This window comes from Desmodus rotundus, chromosome 11, assembly GCF_022682495.2.
Source record: "Desmodus rotundus isolate HL8 chromosome 11, HLdesRot8A.1, whole genome shotgun sequence".
NCBI classification, from domain to species: Eukaryota; Metazoa; Chordata; class Mammalia; order Chiroptera; family Phyllostomidae; genus Desmodus; species Desmodus rotundus.
In genome coordinates, this window is record NC_071397.1 from 8616263 (window position 1) to 8636954 (window position 20692).

The window sequence follows — 20692 nt, forward strand, 5'->3', positions numbered from 1 at the left end:
TTCCAGGTCGGCAGCCCCACAATTTTCCCCGGGGCCCCCACTTTTCTTCCCCTGAAGTCTGATCCACGTGGTCTTCTCTCGCTCCCCGCCAGCAGCCTGGCGAGGTGAAAGTCGCTGCACCTGCTTTAGGCGAATTATGGTAGCGCTAGAAGTTGGTCTCCCCTCCCTCCCTCCCTCCGCCGCCCGCTCACTCTCTCGCTCCCTCCCTCCGCCCAGGCTCGCGGCGCGCTCCCTCCTTCCCCCTCCGCCCGCCTCCCCGCCCCCGCCCGCCCCGCCTGCGCACCGCCCGCCCGCAGCCGCTCGCAGCCCCGGCTCAGTCGCAGCCCCTCGGAGTCCGGAGTCGGTCGCCCCTGCGGGCCGGACTGTGAGACCCGCGGCCGGGACGGAGCCCCCAGCCTGCGAGGAGGGCGCGGCGCAGGCGGCGGCGGCGCGGCGGGGAGGAGCCCGGGCCGGAACCAGGGCTGGGCCGGGGGCGGGGACGCCGGGGTCCCGGAGCCCGGCGCCGGAGCGAGCGAACCAGCGTCGCGGGAGGACCGGGAAGGAGGAGAACAGCCGGAGCTGGCCGAGCTGCCCACAAAGTGCGATGCCCCGGCGGGGCTAGGGCGCGCGGCGGCAGGCGCGGCGCGGAGGGAGGACGCCCCGGAGCTGTGCGGCGCGGAGGGGCAGCCCCAGCGGGCGGCGGCGGGCCCGGGCTGCGACCCGAGCGAGCCCCATGCCCCGCGCGGGCTGACGGGCCGGAGCCCGCACCGAGCGGCCGGGCCGGACAGGTAGGTGGCGGGCCGAGCCCGGGGACGCGGGGTGGGGGCTGGGCCGGCGACCAGACCAACTCCCGAGCTCGCGCACTCGCTCGCCCGCTCGCTGGCTTACTTTGTGTTTGCAAACTGCCCGCCGGAGCCACGCCGGGAGGAGCCGGGCCCAGGCCGGCAGACTTTGTTCCAGCCAGGGCCGGCTGCTGCGCGCTGACCCGGCGCAGGCGCGACACCCCGGCCGGGCCCTGGCGGCCCCCGGCCGCGTTGGGAACAGGTGGGGGCTGCGGCGCGGCGGCGGCGGCGGCGGGCTGGGGTGGGGGCGGCCGGAGGTCGGCCGGGGTGGGGGCTGGAAAGGCTACCGCGGCCCGCCCTTCCCCAAGAATCCGGGCCCCGCCCCCTCCCGGTCCGACCGCTGGGAACGGGGTGTAAGGGGGCGCGACACCCCCGCCCGCCCCGAGTCAGACAAAGAGTACTTCCCGACCCGGACTTTCCTGAGCTGGGGAGGGAAATGGGGAAGTGAGTTGCTCCAACCCTAGTCGGTCCAGGACTCCCCGAGACTCGCCGAGGCAGATGGGGGGGTCGCGGTCAGAACCTCCGCGTCGCCTCGGGTGCGGAGGGGGACTCGGTTTGTTGAGGTCGCACCTGGAAGGCTCCGGGGCCAGTCCCTTTCCCCCATCCCTCGGTCAGCTCGGGTACAGAGCGGAAAACTTCTTTGGGGACTTGAGAGCGCCTGGAGCCCGCCGCCCCTGTGATTTTGTGCGCTGATGCTGGGGGGGGGGGGGACAGAACTGGCCGAGACCTTTTCTCGCCCCATTTGAGGACGACCCCCGCCTCATCGGGCACGGGGGCGGCAGCAGGGCCCAGGGCCCCCTGGAAAGTGCCCCGAGTGCCCGAGCGGGACCCCGAAGAGGGAGACTGAGGACCCCCTGGGTGGGGGTCGCCGGCCCAGCCCCCACCCCGCGTGAGGAGCCACCCCGGTGGCTCCTGCGGACGAGCCCCGACAGACAGACCCTTGTCTTTGACCCGCGGTCACCCCGCGGCACTGCAGCCCCGCACTCCCGTGGACGCCAAACTAACTTGGGCTGAGCCTGGGCAAAGCCTGTGGCCCCAGAAGGTGGGGCGACTTGGGGTCCTCGCCTCCGCGTCAAAGGACCGTGTGATTTCGCGGGACGCGGATTCCGAGGCAGCGGCCCCAAGGGCTGCAGATTGCGCCTCTCCAGCTGGAGCGACCTTGTGAACGCGCGGGCGTCCCCCTCGGACTCTCTGGGCTGGGGGGCGAGGGGATGGGGTCGCCGAGACCCTGAGCTCTAGAGCGCCCGGCTGTTCCCTGTGCACCCGTCTCGCTGCTAACCCAAGCCTGGCCGATTCCTCCTTCGCCGGGCGCCTGGGGTTTAAGGTGCCCAGAGATCACCGCGTGTCTGGCTCCCCAGCGCGGGGACTCGCTGCAGGTTGACCTCGGAGCCTGGAGCAGGGTTTTTTTTTTGGGGGGGGGGGGTCGGGCGGAGGAGCAAGTCTGAAGCTGCCTTCCTCACGGTCCCTAAGAAAGCCCAGGCGCATTTTGGCCAACGCGGGTTTTTACTTGGACTTCAGCGCCTTCATACGTGTTTTAAAACCCCCGCCTGGATTGCCCCCTTCCAACTGCGTTGGGTCTGGAATTGAGGGCCAGGGGAGCAAAGCTTGAGGGGCAGCTGGGAATGGAGCCTAAGGCTGGGCCCGGTGCCCCCTTCTCCCACACAGAAAGAAGGAGCAGCAGGGTGGGCTGTGCGGCCTGCAGCCTGGGGAGGGTATATAAATAGGCCCACTGAACACAATAATGGAGACCACCACACTGAGGATGTGAACACAGAAACTCACCTTCCTTGGAGAATGAGGACAGAGCCCTGTGGGTGCTGGGCATTTCAAGCCCTCGGTGTTCCTGGTGAGCCAGTGGGTGGGTGTAGGGGCCCCAAAGGGCAGAAGGCTGGGCTGTTCCCCCACCCTCCCCGGGGAAGGGAAACCCCTTGCCTGAAACAGCCCCTGCCCCAGACAAACCCTGCCTAACCCCAACCACTGCCAGGAAGGGGAAGTCTGCAGGCTTGGGGGTTTTTTTGTTTGTTTGTTTTTTGTTTTGTTTTATTTTAAACTTGAGAAACTTTGTCGTGCCCGGGTTCTGGGGCTCTCTGTCACCTGGCAGGCTGCAGGGAGGGAGGGCTGAGAACTGGGAGCACCTGGACAGCTTGCTTGTTCTGCACTGCAGATCTAAGTCTCAGAAAAGCAGAGCTGTGCCTTGGGGGCTCCCCATCTGGTGTCACTCCCACCCTCGCCAGCGGGGCAAGGTGTCACGGAGAGGAAGTGGCACTGTGGGTGCCCTCTCTCCTGCACACACCCTGGACCTCACCAGGGTCTGAACCTCACCAAGGTCTGAACCTGCACCTCTTCTGCTGGACCCTTCGATCACTACCTTACCCTAGCCCCCCGCCTTGGCACTAAGTTGTGGGACACCATGGGAACCTTCTTTCCTGGCACGGAGCGCCCGGCCCCTGGGTGGGGTTTTCTGTCCTTCTGGCAGTCCTGGGCAGGTTTCCCAGGAGTTACGGAGTTGGGGAACCCCTGAGCCCCGGGGAGAGAAAGTGCCGGGGCAGGGGCAGGTTGGGCCCAACTTGCAAAAGGACCTGCCCCTGTTTTCTTTCTTTCTTTTTCTCTTTTTTTTCCCCCTGTGTAGGTGCCCTTCTTACACCTACACACCCCTACCCCACCCCCTTTTCTCTGCCTTTGGCCAGAAACTTCCTCTCTGGCTGCCGGCAGGTAGGTCCGTTCTTGCCAGGAATGCGCATATCCTGCTGGGCCCCTACTCCAAACACACCTCTTCCTTAGTGGGGAGGAAAGCAGGGGGGCTGGGGGGTGCTCTCTTTGATCCAGTAATTCCCCAAATGTTTGCTGAGTCCCTACTCTGTCTGGGCAGGTACCAGGCTGGGCACTGGAGTGCCCAGGCAGTGGAGGCTGGGGTCTGTCGGGGTAGGAGAGACAGATATCATATAGGGAGAGGATGGTGGGAGCAGGGTGTCTGTTTTAGAAGAGAGGTGCGAGGTGCTAGGGGAGGGAAGGGTTATCTCCCTGAGAAGGCTTCCCTGGTCTACCACACCTAGAGCTGCACCCACCTTACTTGCATCCTGGCCCATCGCTGCCCCACTGCCTTGGTGGTTTTCTTGTCTGTCCGCTGAAACGCAAGCCCCTCCACTCCTATCCCCAGCAGGCACAATGTCTTTACTTTTCTAATGGCCCAAACTGCAAAATAATCATTCCTTCCATCCAAGGAACTCGGCATAGTTTCCCTTCAGGATCTCACAACTCCCCTGGCTTCCCAGACCACAGCAAGGCAGGCACCGTTTGTGACGGGGTTCCCAGGCTCCATTGGCTGGAATGCCTTCCTCCCGCTTGGTTCCAGAACTCTGGAGCCCAGGGCAAGGAGCTCAGGCCTCCCCAGGGCAGAACACGGGTGGGAGTGGAAAAGGCTTAGGAACTTGCCGGTGGTGATGGGACTTTGGGCAACTTAATGAAGCTCTTGTAACCTCAGTTTTCTGTGTATGTAAAGTAGGGCAGTAATACCTGTTTAGAGGCTGTTTGGGAGTTGAATGGGAGAGCAGATGTAAAGTACCTAGCACAGTGCTTGGCACACGGTTCTGCTGACCAACGGGTGGCTTTTATTATCAGTCCCCACACTTCCGGGCCTCACGATGGACTGAATGCTGGAAGTGCTCGAGTATTATCCTCCTTTGTATGGAGTGAGAAAACGGGCCCCAGAGAGGAGGTGCACCTTGACTGAAGTTGCACAGCCAGGTAGTGTTAGAGCAGGGACTGAAACAGTGGCACTTCAGAGTTCCAGTGTAACCAGTAGGGCTTGAGCCTATACTGGGGCCGAGGAGAGAACAGGGTATGGGAGGACCTGCCAACCCCCCCCCCACACACACACACAAGCTCAGGTATGGGCCACCCTTATGGGCCTATGACCCTGGAATGTGCCGTTGTCTCCTCTCTGCCAGCCCTTCTACGGTCCTCGTGGAGACAAAAATGGGAGGGATAGTTAGTGCCCCAGATCCCAGAGGAGGAAAAATGGCTGGCAGCGCCACCTCTCCAAAAAGAGAGACTTCCATGGTTTGAAACCCTAGCTGCACGGCCTCCTGGAATACAAGTCGGGCAGCCAGTCTCAGATCAATTTGGTACCTACCCGGGATGGATCCTCTCGAAAGAGCAGAAAGAAACTTCCCCTGCGCTTGAAGTTGCTGGCTTTTCCAGCGTGGCCTTCCTGGACTTACCACATAAAGGAAAACGCACACCTGCTTTCCTGCTGCCAGTCCCGCCAAGCTGGAATCACAGCAGGAAACTTCTTTACTCCCAGCCTTGTGGCCTGCCGGTGGGGATGCAGTGGCCAGGCCTCAGGGCACACCTGAGTGAGAAACTCTGAGCTCTCAGCACAAAAGGCGCACATTTGGATAGGGCCACAGGGCGTGGGGCCTGGCCTGCGGTGCCCTCCTTCCCCTCTGTGTGGTCTTTGCCTTTGCTGGGCTGTCCCATGCTCCGGTGCAGCCTTGCACCTTTCCTCCCACCAGCCCTAGTCATCGCCACGCAGCCTGTGCCCCCAGTCCCAGCAGCTCTGCCCCTCTCCCCATGCCCCGTCCTCCGTCCAGCCGGTGCCTCGTAGGCTGGCACCTGAGGGTGAGTGGGACCATTGGTCCTGCCGAGCAGGGGTACATATTTTCTCTCCTACTTGGAGTTTCTGGCGGCACCTGTGCTACCCTGCAAAGGCAGGCAGGGGTGGGAGAGCGTGAGATGGTGGGTTTTCCTCCAACGGTAACAAAGTGGAGTGTGTAGAATAGTGGCCCTCTGGCATTTGTTCAAAGTAGGCAGGGTGAACTGGCGAAAGTTACCCAGAATTCCCACCACAGCAAAGGAGGGGGGACAAGTGATGGCCACCCAGAATGGAGACAGAGACCCCGCCTCTTCATTCCACAAACACTGTGGAGCTTAGTGTGTGCTGTGAGGGTCTGGGCGAAGAGGTTTACCGAGGGGTAGCTTGGAGAATTGGAAATGGAGCAAGTGCCCCAGCGCGAATCTTTTGGAGACTGGAGGCCTGCCTGGAGGCTGGCTCTGGTCCTCATACTCCCCAGCCACGGCAGGATGCCTACACTGGCCCCTGGAGCGCCCTCAGGAAGCCTGGGCTGTGTGAAGAGACACTGGCAGGTGAGCAGGTGAGGGAACTTGTGTTCTTGTTCCCTCAGCCAGGAGGCTCTCCAGCTGAGCCCACACTTCCTGGAGACAGAGGCCTAAAGAAGTTAGTCCAGGAGAGGGTAGCGATACATTTCCTTTCCTTCAGGGGTTCCTTGGGCAAATGTGCATCTGCACCCTGGCAGGAAAGGCCGGTTGAGGCTGGGAAGAAATTCTGGGAGAAGTGGGAATGTCGGGATTTGCAGGAAGGAGATGGGGAGAGTGGCGGCTGTTGGGAGTGCTTGGGAAGCAAGTGCTACGCGTGGAGACCTCCCTAACTTCCTGAGGCTTGCCCATCTCAAGTGGGAGTCAGAAGATTGGTTGGCTGTGTCGGGAGGTAGGGGTTGGGGGTGCTGCAGAGTCAGTCCACGCGGAAGAATTCCTTCTTTAGGACGCCTGCGGGAGAGCCAGGGTAGCGGTTCTCCCCCAGCTGAGCGCACTCTGGGTTGCTAGCCCTGCCAGTCCTTGCGATTGGCAGCAGGCTCCTAGATCTCCCCCACCTGAGCCCACTGCCCCCACCATAAAATGCCGGGTGAGGCCCGACTCCGCCCAGTGCCTGGGGCTCCAGGGATCCCCCGGGGGGAGGGGAGGGGAAGGGAGGGGAGGCTGGGACTGCTCGGCCTCTGCTTTTTAGCCACATGGTCTTCCACGCCGTGTGCTGCCCTCCTCGCGCTGGGGATGACTTCCAGGGTCTGGGTTTCCGGTCTGGGACTCACTGTTGAGGGCGCTGTACCAACTTCCTCATTCCCTCTGCGACCTTAGGCATGACAGTCTCTTCTCTGGGCCTCATTTTTCCTAACTGTACAATTGGCGAGGCAGCCGCCGCAAGTCCCCTCCCTGGCCTCCCCTGCCCGCAGCCGAGGGTTGGGCTTCTGGCGAGAAGAGAACTGAAGGTCTCAGCACACTTCCCCTTTGTTCCACTGCATCCCACCGCGGCCTGGGCCCTCAGCCTCCCGTCCAGTCCATCACGAAAGGGGCACGGGGTGGACGACGCCACGGCCCTGGCAAGTCCCCTCCTTCCCAATTAGGCAGTGCATCCTGATTAAAGGGGTGCAATCTGACCCCTTCCGCCCGATTCCCATCGAAGAGATTTCCCTTCATCAGAATCTCACATCCTCCAGAAATTAATTTGATGCCTCTTGTTATCAATTAATTGAATCTCGTCGGGGGAGAGAGCTCAGCCAGGCAGCTTCAGCTCGGCCCTTGTGTGCCGCTGCTCTGCCCTCCCCCTCACACCAGGACACCCTCAACCCTCCCCATTTCTCTGTTTCTGCCTTGCTTTTAATTTCACATTTTTTTTCTAACAGAAAACCACTGCTTCGGGCCCCCTTGCTCAGTTGGCTTGGATGGAGACCCGGGGGCTGGGCACTGCCTTCCGTTCAGCCTTTCTAAACTGTGGTGGTGGTGGAGGGGGGGCCTTCCTCTCCCCTGGGCCCCAGTTTGATCCTGTCTTAAATCAACAAAACCTCACCCTTTGGGAATTTGGCCCTGACCCTGACCCTGTGTGCTGCAGGGGCTGCTGGTGAGAACCCTGGAGAGCAGAACTGGGGGCGGCAGGTCTGGGGACAGACTTCCCCCCTTCACACACACACCCTAGTTGGGGGGAAGGGGACACTGAAGGACCAGGCTTGGGGCCTGTCGGCCGTCAGGATTTTTGTGAAAGCTTTACTTTTTTAGAAGAGGCATTTAGGAGCTGGTGCCCCTGCCTGGGCTGATCTGCTCAATGTGCTGCATACGCACATGGGGGGAGGGCGGTGCAGGTGTGTGGTACCGACCTCGCAGCTGCCTGGCAGCCAGGTCGGGCATTTGCAGAAACAAGCCCTCAGTATTTCCAGGGACACTTGGAAGCCTGGACTCCGCCTCCTTCATGAAGGAGGAAGGTTCTAGAAGACATTGCCGTCTGGGAGGAGATTGTGGCAGGTACAGAGTAGAACTAGGTGGTCACCAGACCCTGAATGAGGAACTGTGCTTTGCCAGTTCACATACTTCCTTGTTCTGATAGTAACATTTATTACTACCATTTGACAGATGAGGGACCCAGGCCCAAAGAGGCAATGCCGCTTGTCCAGGGTCACACAGCTAACTGGACCCTGCCCCTCTGGAATGCTTGACAGAGGGGCCGAGGTCACAGACTGAGCGACTTCACCCCTTACGAGATTTGTTGATCCACACGGTTTATTACGATGGTAAATTTCACACAAATATCCCCACTTGGTTCCTTTTGAAAAACCCTCACACTGTCAGCACTGAACCGACATTTCTGTGTGGTTAAGGAGAGACTGGGATCTCGTGGCTTCCTGGGTGACCAGCCTGGCCCTGGGGGCGTTTTGGTGACAACTGTGTCATGGAGATTTCACCTGTCATATGTGGGGTCTGTACAAGAGCTCAGAGAAGGCCTTTAAGGACGTCCCCTGACCCAATCAAATTCTCACACAGCTTCTTAAGAACTGATGGTGGTGTCTAATTGTTTTTCCTTCTTTCTACCATGGAGAGAATCATGGGGTCTTGTGTCTCAAGGGGACTGTTCCAAGCTGAAACTAGCTCACCCCTGCCCAGGGGAGCCCCTCTAGCCGGCCCCCAAACTTACATACATTTTGTTGGGGATGGTGGAGAATGTCCTCTAAGAGTAGAATCGCACGTTGGGACCAGGGAAGAACGAGGTAGAAGTCACCCTTCCAGAACTCGTCTTTGAACAGGGGGAGAGAGGTGTGGAAGCGTATTGAAGCTTGCAGATTCAAATGTGTATGTGTTTTGAATTCCCCTAAGTTGGTACCCAAGATGCCTGTGAAAGCCACGCCTAGATATCATTTCAGAGACAAAGGGAAGGGCCAGGGCATGTCCAGGCTGGGCAGAGCAGCCAGGGAGGGCCAGTCCCAGTGATCTGGCCCAGGCTGGCTGGAGCCCCTGCTCTGCCCACAGGAGCCCCCTGGTGCCAACGGCTCTAGCAGAACCAGGCTCCATATGGCCACTGAAGCCATGGGTGAGTAACCCCCATCCCTTAACCAGCAGTCCCTCCCCCCAACGAAAGACGTCACTATTTAATTAGCCATCTCAGATTAACCAAACTTGGCATTCGGCTCCTCTTGCCCTCATCTTTCCCAGCTCCGAATCAATGGCTTTGATATGCTAATTAGGGAGTAATTTAATTTCAAAAGGCCGCAATTAACAAGGGTGTTGTGGACATGCTGTAGTTAAGCGGAGTAATCTAATTTGCATTAGTAACAAGCAGGGACTAATTAGAAGCTTAATTAGACACTTAGATGGCTCTTATGTTTACTTTCTTAATGAGATGGAGTGGGATCTTTGGTTCTTTTTTTTTTTCTTTTTGTTAATTTTTCCTTTTGGTCATTGTACTAGGAAGGAGTATTGAGGGAGGCCACCTTGCTAGGTTCTGCTGGGAACATGTTGGGGCTGGAGCCAGGGGTAAGTGAACTGAGGGACGGTGGTGGCCGTTCAGATTCCGGGGAAATGCCAGAGTGACCACCCTCAGGGCTTTGCTGAGTCTGGGGCGGGGGCGGGGGGGGGGGGTGTTGGGAGGAGAGCACTGGTTTGGGAGTCAGAAGAGCCTGGCTTTCGGTTTGGCTCAGCCTCGTAGCAGCCAGGTGGCCTTGTCAAGATATCTTCAAAATGTGGTTTCTTCTTCATCTGTCAAAGTGAGTGCCAGGTTGTGTGGAGAAGAGAGGAGGGAACAGGGTACGGGAAAGGACTATCAGGGACTCTGTCAGTGGAATGGTTATTAGGAATAAAATGTATCACAAGTTGTGTGCCCAGGCTTTACTTCCTCATGACTCAATTCAGAAGTCACCTCCTACAGGAAGCCTTCCCCAGAGCACTCCCATTTCCTCTAGGCACCCAATGCCCCCAGTGTCTACGTAACATAACATTTATAAAGTCTGTATGCTCTGTAGGGCAGAGGTTCTCAACCTTGGCTGCACTTGAAGTTTAGAATACTTGGAAAAGCTTTTTAAATTATCCACTCCTGGGTCCCACTCCCCAAAGAGTCCAATTTAAATGACCCAGGGTGGAGCCTAGGTATGGGTATTTTTGTTAACGCTGTGTTTGCCAGCGTGAGTCCCTTCAAAGCAAGGGCTGTATTTTATTCACCTTTGTATGCCCCCCACCCCGGTACTCTGTATCAGTTGCAGGCAAAGGCCCACCATCCAGCTGTGTGCCTGGTAAACTCACCCACATTTGACAGGGTCTGTTGTGTTGGAGTTTGAATGCCTCATGCAGGATCTGAGAATCTTCTGGAGAAGGAGAAGAGAATGGAGGTAAATCTCTGAAAAGCTGAGTGTTTCGGATGTGGCACATCACTGAAGAGAGGGCAAAATTGTTACAAGTTTTATGACATCAATTAGACCATAAGTGTATCAAGAGCCTTAAAATATCCAATTCTGCCTTTCAAACACATATGCTGAGTAAATAGAAACGTAGTGTCTTCTGCTCACACAAGGGTGTTTATTGCAGAGACGCACCAGAAAAGTAGGTAACCGTCTGGACGTCCAACTCTAGGGGATTGGCTGAGTACATTCTGGACCATGCAGCCCATTTGAGCAACTATGTGGCCACTAAAAACTGTTGCTTAAAATATTTGATGTCATGTGGAAATGGTTATGATAGTAAGTGGTGAGTGGAAAAATAGGAAAATTCAAACCATGTACAGATTATGACCCCAGTTTCACTTTTTAAATGTTTATATGCCAAAAGAGTGAAAGTGGACTGACTGGAAGGGGCGGGTCCACAGGGCTAGCTCCCTGGGTGGTAGAATTATGGGTACTAATTATTTTTCTTTGTTTTTTTTTTCTTCAAAAATTTCTACCAAGATGGTTTTCATTTTTATGATTAAAACATAGTTATTTGCAACTTGGGAGAGAACCTGGAACAGACAGCACAGGATGGGGGCCCACCTTCCCAATCCGGCTTGTTGCAGCCTTTTAGAGAAGCTGTCCTCACCCTGCCACGTCCACTAAGCATTTCAGGCCTGAAGTCTTATGGTACGAAGAGGCCTGAGATGGTTCCTAGAGTCGGGGCAGGTAACTCCTAGGGTGTCGTTTAGCGAGAATGTCAGGCAGAAGTGGGGGGAGAGAGAAACCTAGGGTGCTAGCCTTCTACCCACACAAGGGACTGAGCTTCTGGAACTCAGGGAGCCCCATCTGCTGGGGGGAGACACCACTGGCCTACTCAGAGAGCCAGGTAGTCACGTGGGTCGTGACCGTGCTCTGGTTTGGGGTCCCACTTTTGAGCTGTAGGGACATTCTAACCCTTGGGCCCTGCTTTACTTTCCTCAAGTGCTGAACCCAGGGCTGGGATCGGCTTTTAAACCACAGCCCACTCAGAGTTGGGTTGTAGCAGGGTCTTCTGTGCCCCCATAATTACAGTTACTACCCCTTCCTAAACACCTTCACACAGTGTATTTTCTTCGGTAGCACAGCAACCCTGGAAGCAAGGCTTATTGGTATTAGCCCCATATGACAAATAAGGAACCCAGGGCTCAGCCTGGTGAGCTTACTGCTCAGTGCTCTCATTAGAGGTCATAAGAGACCAGAAAAGGGTCAGCAGGTAGAATGGCAAATGAGTGGCTGGCTAGGGAAGGCCAAGGCCAAGAGAGGCTCCTGCCCAAGTCCTCTTACCTGGCAGCAGGCAGCCAGTGGGCTTTTGGCGCCTGAGCTGAACTGGAGGGGTGGGGGTGGGGGAAGGGTCCCCGGGCCTTTGGAAGACGGACTGGGAAGCATCCTTCAGTTACTTGTAACACGAGTGCTTATTAGCCTGAAAAGCCCTCTGCTTTATGTCCCTTGACACAAGTAAGATCTGATCTCAGGACAGCTAGAAAGGAAGGAACAGAGAGAGTCTATGGTGAATCCGTGCTCTGTTCTCTGTGGTACCCACACATGTGCGCTGGAGAACCCTGAAACTGGTGACCTCTTGTAAAAAAGGGGCGTTTACATATGCTGTTTCCCCTGCATTCAATGGACACTTTGCCAATACCTTCTTACCCTTCATTTCTACGCATACATGTTATTTCCTCAAAAAGAAGGCCTGCCCTGCTCCCCTCCATTTAAATTAGAGAGCCCTGTTTGTGCTCCGTAATCACATTTGATAGAATTTATCTTATTTGAGCTTATCTATTTCTTGGCGTCCGTATTTATCACCTGCCCCCCACCCGCTATGGGAACATAAGCTCCAGGAGAGCAGAGCCCATGTTCTGGTCAAGGCTGCATACAGAGCCCGGCACACTGTAGGTGCTTAATGGTTGAACCAGTGAATGAATGAAGGGTCATTGCTGGTGAAATACACTCCTGGCCAGACACTGGAGAGAGGAGAATGACTTTGTTCACAGCCCAAACTCTGCTAGTGGCTAAACTTTCAAGAAGACAAATGCCAGAGTTACTCAGAAAAAATAAAGGGGAGTGGGAATAGGACCTCCGTTGTTACCAGTTGCCCTCAAAGCATTTAGGACACTTAGTGCACTGGCTTCTTCGACTTTTGTAAACCTGCACAGGGCAGGGGTCACGTTTCTGTTTCCTGCAGACAGATCCTCAGGGCTTGGTGTAATCAGGCACTCAGTCCATGCTCAATGAGTGAGTGGCCTTGGAGCTGGACCTCCTGGTTTTGGCCACCAGGAAGCTCCTAACTGGAGTCAGTGCTCATCACCGGAGCCCTAGCCCTTTTTGCGTTGGACAAGCAGCATCAGCATCACCTGGGAATGTGTTGGAAATGACAGTTCTCAGGCCCACTCCAGACTTATTGGATCAGAAACCCCAGGCCCGGGGCCCAGCGGTCTGTTTTAACAAGCCCTTCAACGTGATTCTGTGCGCTCAAGTTTGACATCTTGTAGCTTAAGGTTTTGGTCCATTTATTCTCCCTTCCTACCACCCCATGATATTTTAAGAATCTTAATCTGTCTTTTATGGCAGTCTGCTGCACAATCTTTTTTGAAAGTTGACAGGGGTATACATTATAAATAGCTACATCTAGTCCAATTTTCCCCAATATCCACAGGAGAAAAGGGGAGGGGTTACCTTGGTCCAAGTCACACAGCAAGTTGGTGATAAAGCTAGGGCTAGGTGCCAGATTTTCCAACTTCTAGTCTCAGGCTTTCAGCTAGTTCCACAGTTAGATTATAGACTTCTGGAGGGCTGGAAACAGTGTCTCCTTAGTTCAACTCAAACCACCACCATTGCCAGACACAGGTTACCTGTAGTCCCACCCTCACCCTCCATGCTTCCCGAAGAGCTGGGAGTGCGCCCCCTCCAGCTGCGCGCACGCACGTGTGCGCCCTCTAGACTGGCGCCCGGCGAGCGCGCTGGGGGTTGCCCCGCCCCTTCCTTCCCTCCCTCGCTCGCGGGTAAACTCCGGGCATCCATCAGTCTGTTAATTGCACTAATTAGAGATCGCGGAGGTGTTAATTGGAAAACCCTGGTATTGTGCCTGTTTGGGGAAGAAAACGTCAATAAAAATTAATTGATGAGTTGGCAGGGCGGGCGGCGCGGGTTCGCGGCGAGGCACAGGGTGTCGTGGCAAATGTTACGGCTCAGATTAAGCGATTTTTAATTAAAAAGCTACGGTAATTAATACTCTCTTACACCATATGGGCCCGCGGAAAAGGCACAAAGGTTTCTCCACGGGTAGGGCTCCCCATCCTTTTCCCCCTCCTCCAAAAGCACCCTAGCCTTTGGGTCCTCCCTTTGGTCCCAAGGTAAGTAGAACTCGTCACTTCCGGCCAGGGAGAGCCGAGGCAGACCCAGACGAGTTCCCTTAATAGCGCGCCTGCCCGCCGGGGTTCTTAGAAGGGCCAGGAGCCTCTGGGGAAGTGGGAGCCCCCAGCGGCCCACAGACTCCCCCAGAGCGGAAGAGGCGGCTGCGGCTTTCACCCAGCTTCCTTCCTTCCTTCTGAAGGCGGGGGTGTCTGCAGGAGCTTCGGGGCCAGGCCCAAGGCTCTGAGATGCCCTGGCTCCCTACGGGGGGAATCCTGAGAGATGGGAGACTAGGACCTGCCTGTGAGCCCCAGACAAAAATCCTAGATCACCTAAAATAACTTTTGGGCAGTTGCTCTCCCCTGCCCCAAAACGTGGTAGGAGAGGGGTCTGGGAAGGCTGAGGTAGCGGGTAAGGGCCTGAGTTTATTGAATCCTAAAAAGACCTTCTAATCCCCTCACCTCAATATGTGCTGTAACAAAAAATAGAACTACCCAGGAACTTGGGCAAAGGGCAGTGACTTGCCCAAGAAACCAGGTGGTCTGACTCCCGGATCTTCTCTCCTTTTCTGTGGGTGTTCAGCTGCTCTCTGCTGAGGAAATGGGTGACTGAGGGAGGAGCATATAGAGTGAGGTGGAGGGCATAGTGAAAGGAGGGGGGAGTTCTTGGAGGATGCCGGGCCTGCCGCCCACCAGTACCTAAGCAGGGAGCTCAAGTCTGCATTGGATGGAGCCCTTTGGGATAGAGAGCACAGCTGTGACTCATATGGACCCTCACTGGCTTCTTCCAGCCACGAGAACACAGTGGCTTCCTATCCACCTGTTGGACCAGGGACTTTTATTCCTGGAGCTTCCAAGTCAGAAGACACTCTCAAGACCACCTCTGGATGTAGAGATGGGGAAGTTGAGGCCCAGAGAAGGAGGAAGGCAAACTATTCACAGCTGGTTGTGGCTGAACTCAGGCTGCGTGACAGCCAGGACCCTGCCTTCTCCTCTAGCCAGAGTCCAGGTTCTCACGGACACCGGCTTCCTCCGCCGCTACACCCCACACCCTTGCAGTTACAGAGCACTGATATTGAGGCCTACATCCAGCACCCCACCCCTTCCCAACCCTAGCTGGCTGGGCCCCAGGCGCCCAGAGGCTGCTTCCCCGCAGTGCAGGGAGCACCCCAGTGCTATTGCCAACACCCCGTGGAGAGGTGAGCGGGAAGCATGAGGCCGCTGGTGTGCTCATCCTCAGAGGGCAGGTGTCCCAGGGCAGAGGTGAGGCTTCAGAGATCCCCTGGGAACACCAGCCCCGGAGGTTTCAGTGGGTATTGGTGGGCCTGCAGGAGGAGCGTGGAAGGAGGTGAGGTTCCCAGGAGGGGGCAGAGTGTGCCACTTGGGAATTAATGCCATTCATACACCCTGCGGAAATGACTTTTCAAATGCATATAATCTCAAGCATGCAAATGAGAGGCTTGCTTCACCCTGTTTAATATGAATGATCAGCCCTTGAATAGCTATTATTACACGCCACATTGCGGCAATTATGTTGTTCAAAGGGTGTCGCTATGTACCCCCCAATAAAAAAAAAAAAAAACAGAAAAGAAAGGGACACCTCTGTTTGCGTTCTCCTTCCTTTCTCTCCCTTTTTCCCAAACTTGATGTCTGATCTACAATTTTATGCTCAGTGTGTGTGTGTGTGTGTGTGTGTGTGTGTGAGTGAGAGAGAGAGAGAGAGAGAGAGAGTGAGTTGGAAGGGGGGACCCTCATTCTTACCCCAGGAAAGTGACTGCTGGATTCTCCTTCCTTTCTCCTGTGCACACACCCCTGAGGCTTTGGTCTTTGTCCCCTGGGGCCCAGGAGTTCTCAGATCTCAGAGAAGCTAGACTTGGAATCAGGGCAGGCAGCTGCTCTCCACCCCCAGCAGGGCCAGTGTTGGGGGAGAGGGGGAGCAGAGTGGGCTCCTGCTGTCTCCCCATCCCCCTTGTGTAGCTGGGGCCCAGGCTGGAGTGGGGGAAGGTGCTCTGTAAGCTGCTGGGAGGGATCAGGGTGGGTGGTTGGGGGAAGGGGGGCCCAGGGCTGGAGCCCTGTGCTCTGGTGGGTGGAGGATGGCGCCCACCCCATCCATCATTTGGCAGCCACTGGCCCTCTGGCTGACATAGCCATTAAGGCCAGAGACTGAGCGCTCAATCTCTTCCAAACCATCGCCCCCAACCTCACCCTCGCCCCTGGCCTGATTCCTCAGAACCCAGGAGTAGGAATGGCATTTGGCTGGGGGGCCGGAGTGGGGCATAAGAGAAATGTTCCTCGTGAACACACAGAGAAATGTACAAACGTGGGACATTCCAGCAGCACAGGTTGACAGAGGAAGCCACACAGATCCACCGGGGCAGAGAGACCTACTGGAGTCACAGAGGGAGAGGGGCCGGCAAGCAATGATGTGGCACACATGTGAACTGGTGGGCTCCCTGTGGACCCTTAGCAGCTGTCTGTCCCATCCCCCAATACTCTCACTTCAACTGGTTCTGCTCCCAGGAGGGAGGAAACAGACCCAGTAGGGTGAGGGGAGAGGAGCTCTCCCTGAGGTGCAGGGAGAGAATTTGGAGGTGGGAGGGAGTGTTCTTGGGAGCTGCCACTCTAGGGAGGAACGAGGGAGATAATCCAGTCTCTTCCAGCAGATTCTCATCTGCTACCTGCAGGCTGTTGGGTGCCTTTTGGATCAGAGAGACTCTCTGGTTGTGGGGTCTGCTTAAAAAGGGAACCGAGAAGGGAGGAAAGAACACTGGCTGGTTTCCACAGACCCCAGGTAGCTGCTCGAGTGGCTTCTGCCCTTGATCTCTGTGTGAACTGGGCCAGGTCTTTGACCTCTCTGCGTCTCGGGTCTTTACTCTTACAAACAGGGCAGGCGAGGAAGGGGTTGGTTGGAGCTTCCTCTGCTATGTGGTCTGTATGTGTCATTTTATTTACTCCTTACAGGACTCCAGGAGGCTGGGATTTATTTACTTCCGCAGACAAGGAAACTGAGTTTTAGGGGGTTAAGGCATGTGTTGAAGATCAGTAGTGCATACCAGCTGTGTCCTGTGTCACTGAAATCCACATGCCTCTCAGGGAGCATTGGGGGATAGTCAGAGACTTCCCAGACTCTGAGAGCAGTGCTGCGAGCTAACCCCCGCCCCCATCACATCCCCATCACACACTGTGTGCAAGCCCCTGAAATAGTGGGACCTCCATAAGCTGTAGAAAGAAGCTCAGGCCTCTTCTCCCTACTATCTCCCAAATGTACCCTCTCTCTTTCTGGGGATGTTTCTACCACTTCTTAGGAGGCAATTGGGGTGGTGGGAGGAGGGTATAGAATTCAGGCCTTGACTCCTTGCCTCCATAAATCCCCAAACTCTGGACCCTCAGCTTCCCCATCTGTCAAGTCAGGATGATGATAACTCTCACAGTTCCTGTGATTAGGAATCATGGTCCCCGTAGAGACAGGATAGTACTGAGTGTCTACTTTTGGCCAGACCCTAGCCTGCAGCCTTAGAATGGATGGTCAGAGAAGGGGGACCACAGCTGCCTTCACTGCACAGCTCCGCCACGCTGAGTCTGGCTCCCAGTAGCTGCTGGAGAAATGGCAGCCCTTCTTGCTATGGAACAAACATGGATTGGGGTGTCTGTGCCCTGGGGGAACTCCCTACCTAGGAGAACAAACACAATGGCCATTATGGGGGGTTCGCGCCAACAGGGACGGGGAGGGGACCACAGCCATGTAGTGAGTCCCACTGAATAGCTCATCTGCTTTTAAGTCCTTGCAGCACCCTCACCTCTGCCTCCCATGCTCCCAAGCCCTGGCCTGGATGGAGAGGCCAAAACAGGTTTTGGGGGGTGGGGGTGTCTAGGAGTTGCTTCCCCCCTTGCTCTACAGAGGTCTTCTGGAAGTCCAGTCAAGGAAAAGTCCAGGGTTGGGGTGTACCTTCAGTCTGGAGCTGCCTCTGACTGGGGCCTAGGGGGAGCATGATACTGGGAGAGGCTGCACCCCAAGAGGGGTCCCAGAAGTAGCCCCCAGGAAGTTGAAGAGGAGGATGGCATGCCCCAGAACCGGGGTGGGGATGTTAGGTGGTGGTGTTGGGGAGGGTTTGTTGAGGGGCATCAGTTGCTCCCCTGGGTAGCACCAGCTCTGCCAGTCTATTTTGGAGCCTCAGCCCCTCCCCCCCATGTCTCTCCTCCCCCTCCAGGTCCCGCTAGAGCGACATGATGGTGGAATCCGCCTCGGAGACAATCAGGTCAGCTCCATCTGGTCAGAACGGTGTGGGCAGCCTCTCCGGGCAGGCCGATGGCAGTGGCAGCGGCAGCGGGGCTGGGGCTGCGGGCACTGCTGGAGGCAGCGCGGGCAGGGACGCAGCGGCGGGAGCAGACAGCAACGGCGAGATGAGCCCTGCGGATCTGCTGCACTTCCAGCAGCAACAGGTAGGAGCTGGCGCCCCTCTTCGGGGGAGGGTCGCCGGGCCTCTTCCCACTCCATTCTGGCCACCTGGGGCCACTGCTCAGGGCCAAGCAGCTTCACTTGAACAGCCTTGGGAAGGTCCAGCCTCCAGGGGCTCCCTCTGAGCCCTCCCATTCTGGTGGCCCCCTTAACACAGGGGTAGAGCTGCGCTTTGAAGAGAAAGAAGTGGGACTCTGGGTCCTGAGATCATGGAGCTTAGAACGGTCTCAGAAATTGCCCGCCAGCACAGACTGGGGAAGCAGTCCCGAGGGTGTGCCTCTCGAAAGGGTGGACACACGGGCTCTCCTCCTGCATACTGGCTAAGGTAACGGGGTTGGGGAAAGATCCTCGTTTTAGAAGTACGTTCACTGGGGAAAGGGGGTGAGCTGTGCACATAGGAGGCATCTCTACTTTATTTGTATTGTAAAACATCCCCATCCCCATCCCCAACCCCATCTCTGCCTGGGCCCCTGACCCAAGCAGAGATTAAACTTGCAGCCACCAGGGGCCAAAGCAGCTGGGAAAAGGCCAAGAATCAGAGGCAAGGCCAGGCCTCCCATTTTTAGGGCTCAGACTGGGAACCCCTGTCTGCATCTCCTTTCTCTCTTCCCCTCCGTCGTTCCCACCCTGAACTGCAGAGTTCAGGAGTTCAAAACCAGCCTTTCTGCAGATCAAGAGGCCCTAGGGTGGGGAGCCTGGTTGGGTGATGACAGAACAGGGGCCCCAGGTCCCAGCCCCACCCGGGAAACAGGGAGAATCGTGCCTGACGAGTTCAGGGGAACCGGCCCAGCCAGCCTGGCCTTGAGCGTCTGCTTCTTTCATTTGACTCCCTGCCCCTCGAATCACTGCTGGTAGCACTGGCCCTTGGGGGCTGTGCTGGAAATGAGGGAAACTCAGGTGCTGCCGGCCCCTGCCCCCGTGCCCCCACCCCTGCCTTATGTGCAGAGATGTGTGCACAGCCCTCCCGCTGTCTCCCAGGTTCACCCTGGGGCTCCTCCCCCCACGCCATAGCCCGCCCCTACGGGGCCCTTTCCCACCACATTCCTTGGAGCCTGAGGTCAGACTGGAAGCGGCATGGTCGGAAGCTGGGCACCCTGCACCGAGCTGGCCAGCCAGTACTAACACCGGAATGGAACAACCCTGGGTTGAGTCCTGGCCTGCCCCTTAGTGTGACCTTAGCCGAGTACTGGGCCTCCCTGAGCCTTGGCCTTCTTGTTGCCTAAAGTGCAGGGTTGTGAGGGTCAGGTGCAGTTTGGGTGTGAAACCCGCATACACAGGGGCTGTGGAAATGAACAGAACTAAGGGCTTTAAAAGTCACTTCCTTTTACAAGCAGTGGAGGCTTGAGCAGAAAGGGCCCATCTCTTCTCTTCAGGGAGATGGTCCTTGGGAGTTTTCTGGCATCTCTCAAGCCTTCCTGAGCAGGATCTCTGGGGCAGAGACTCACGGCATCTGTGCCATCTACTGGGGACAGAAGGTCAAAGGGCAAAATCCTACCCCTTATCAAAATCACAACAAAACACACCCCACCAGAAGGCTCCAAGGCCACCCATTTTGTGTGGCCGGCTTCCCTCCCACACTTCTGTGCAGACAGAGCAGTGAAGTTTCGAGTGGGGGGTGGGCAGGAAAAACACTGAAACTGGAAATGTCTTCTAAAGATGATTTCAAGTGAAGAGTGAGCGGAGATCTGGATACCTGGGGAGATGTGCAGGGGTGGGGAGGGACGGGACTGTCTGTACCGATCAGGTGTCTCCGTTCTGCCTTACACACACATGCCGTGTTTTACCGTCCATATTCCACGTTCCAGTTACTCCTGTTTGTTTTGGGGACTATCCCAAAGTCCTGGAAAATCCTATATCTGTTTCACAAATAAACTGGGGTGGAGATTTGGAAGCAGGCAGAGGGCTGTTTTATCCATTTGGGCTCACTATGGGCGTAGTGCCCGGGGCCAAGGAAAATATTTGAGACTTAAAAAAGGTTTTGTTGGCTCCAAACTATGAAAAGAGCCCTGCAAAATTAAAAATACAAAATTTTCAATTAAAATGAAATCAGTCTGGAGGCCATCCTTCCACCCCCCAATATACGAGTGAGGTTTGGGGGAGGTTTCAGGGGTAACACTTCCTGCCCACCCCCCCCAACAAATGTTCCTGACTGTTTGTGAGCTAACACAACTATAGGAAACAGCCTGGTCTGATGGGTTCCTCCTCCCTCTCAACCCCGACCAGGAAGTCCTTCAAGGACAAACAGACAAACACCTTGTGCCATTGGATGCTTTGGGTCTTTCACCTGCGTTGCATCATTTAATTGTCTAGGAGTTCGATTGTTCCCATTTCACGGCTGAGAGGGTAGCCAGGGGTAGCTCTCACTCGTTCAGGTGACATGGCAAAGGCTGCAGCTAGACCTCAGATCCTAGTTCAGGGCTCAGCCCAGCCTCCTTTTTGCTCCTGCCACTCACACTGTCCCCTTTAGGAAATGGAGGGAGCGGGGCCTGCAGCATAGTAGGTGCTAAATAAATATCTGTCGATGTGTGAATGAGAGCACGGCATTCCCAACCT

General features: G+C 56.3%; 1 protein-coding gene across 6 annotated transcripts in view; it reads left to right on the top strand.

The window, feature by feature from the left end:
* The first annotated feature begins 276 nt into the window (after nucleotides 1-276).
* The window catches only part of FOXP4 (forkhead box P4), a 51518-nt gene continuing 31102 nt past the window's right edge, over nucleotides 277-20692 (top strand). For 3 of the 6 annotated variants that reach the window (XM_053913731.2, XM_053913733.1, XM_053913732.2), the window contains exons 1-2: nucleotides 277-767; nucleotides 17892-18123. In XM_053913731.2, the coding sequence (XP_053769706.1) occupies nucleotides 17908-18123 (216 nt within the window). In that variant the 5' untranslated portion in view covers nucleotides 277-767; nucleotides 17892-17907. The remainder of the gene's footprint in view (nucleotides 768-17891; nucleotides 18124-20692) is intronic. The other 3 variants (XM_053913734.2, XM_053913736.2, XM_053913735.2) reach the window with 2 other exon arrangements.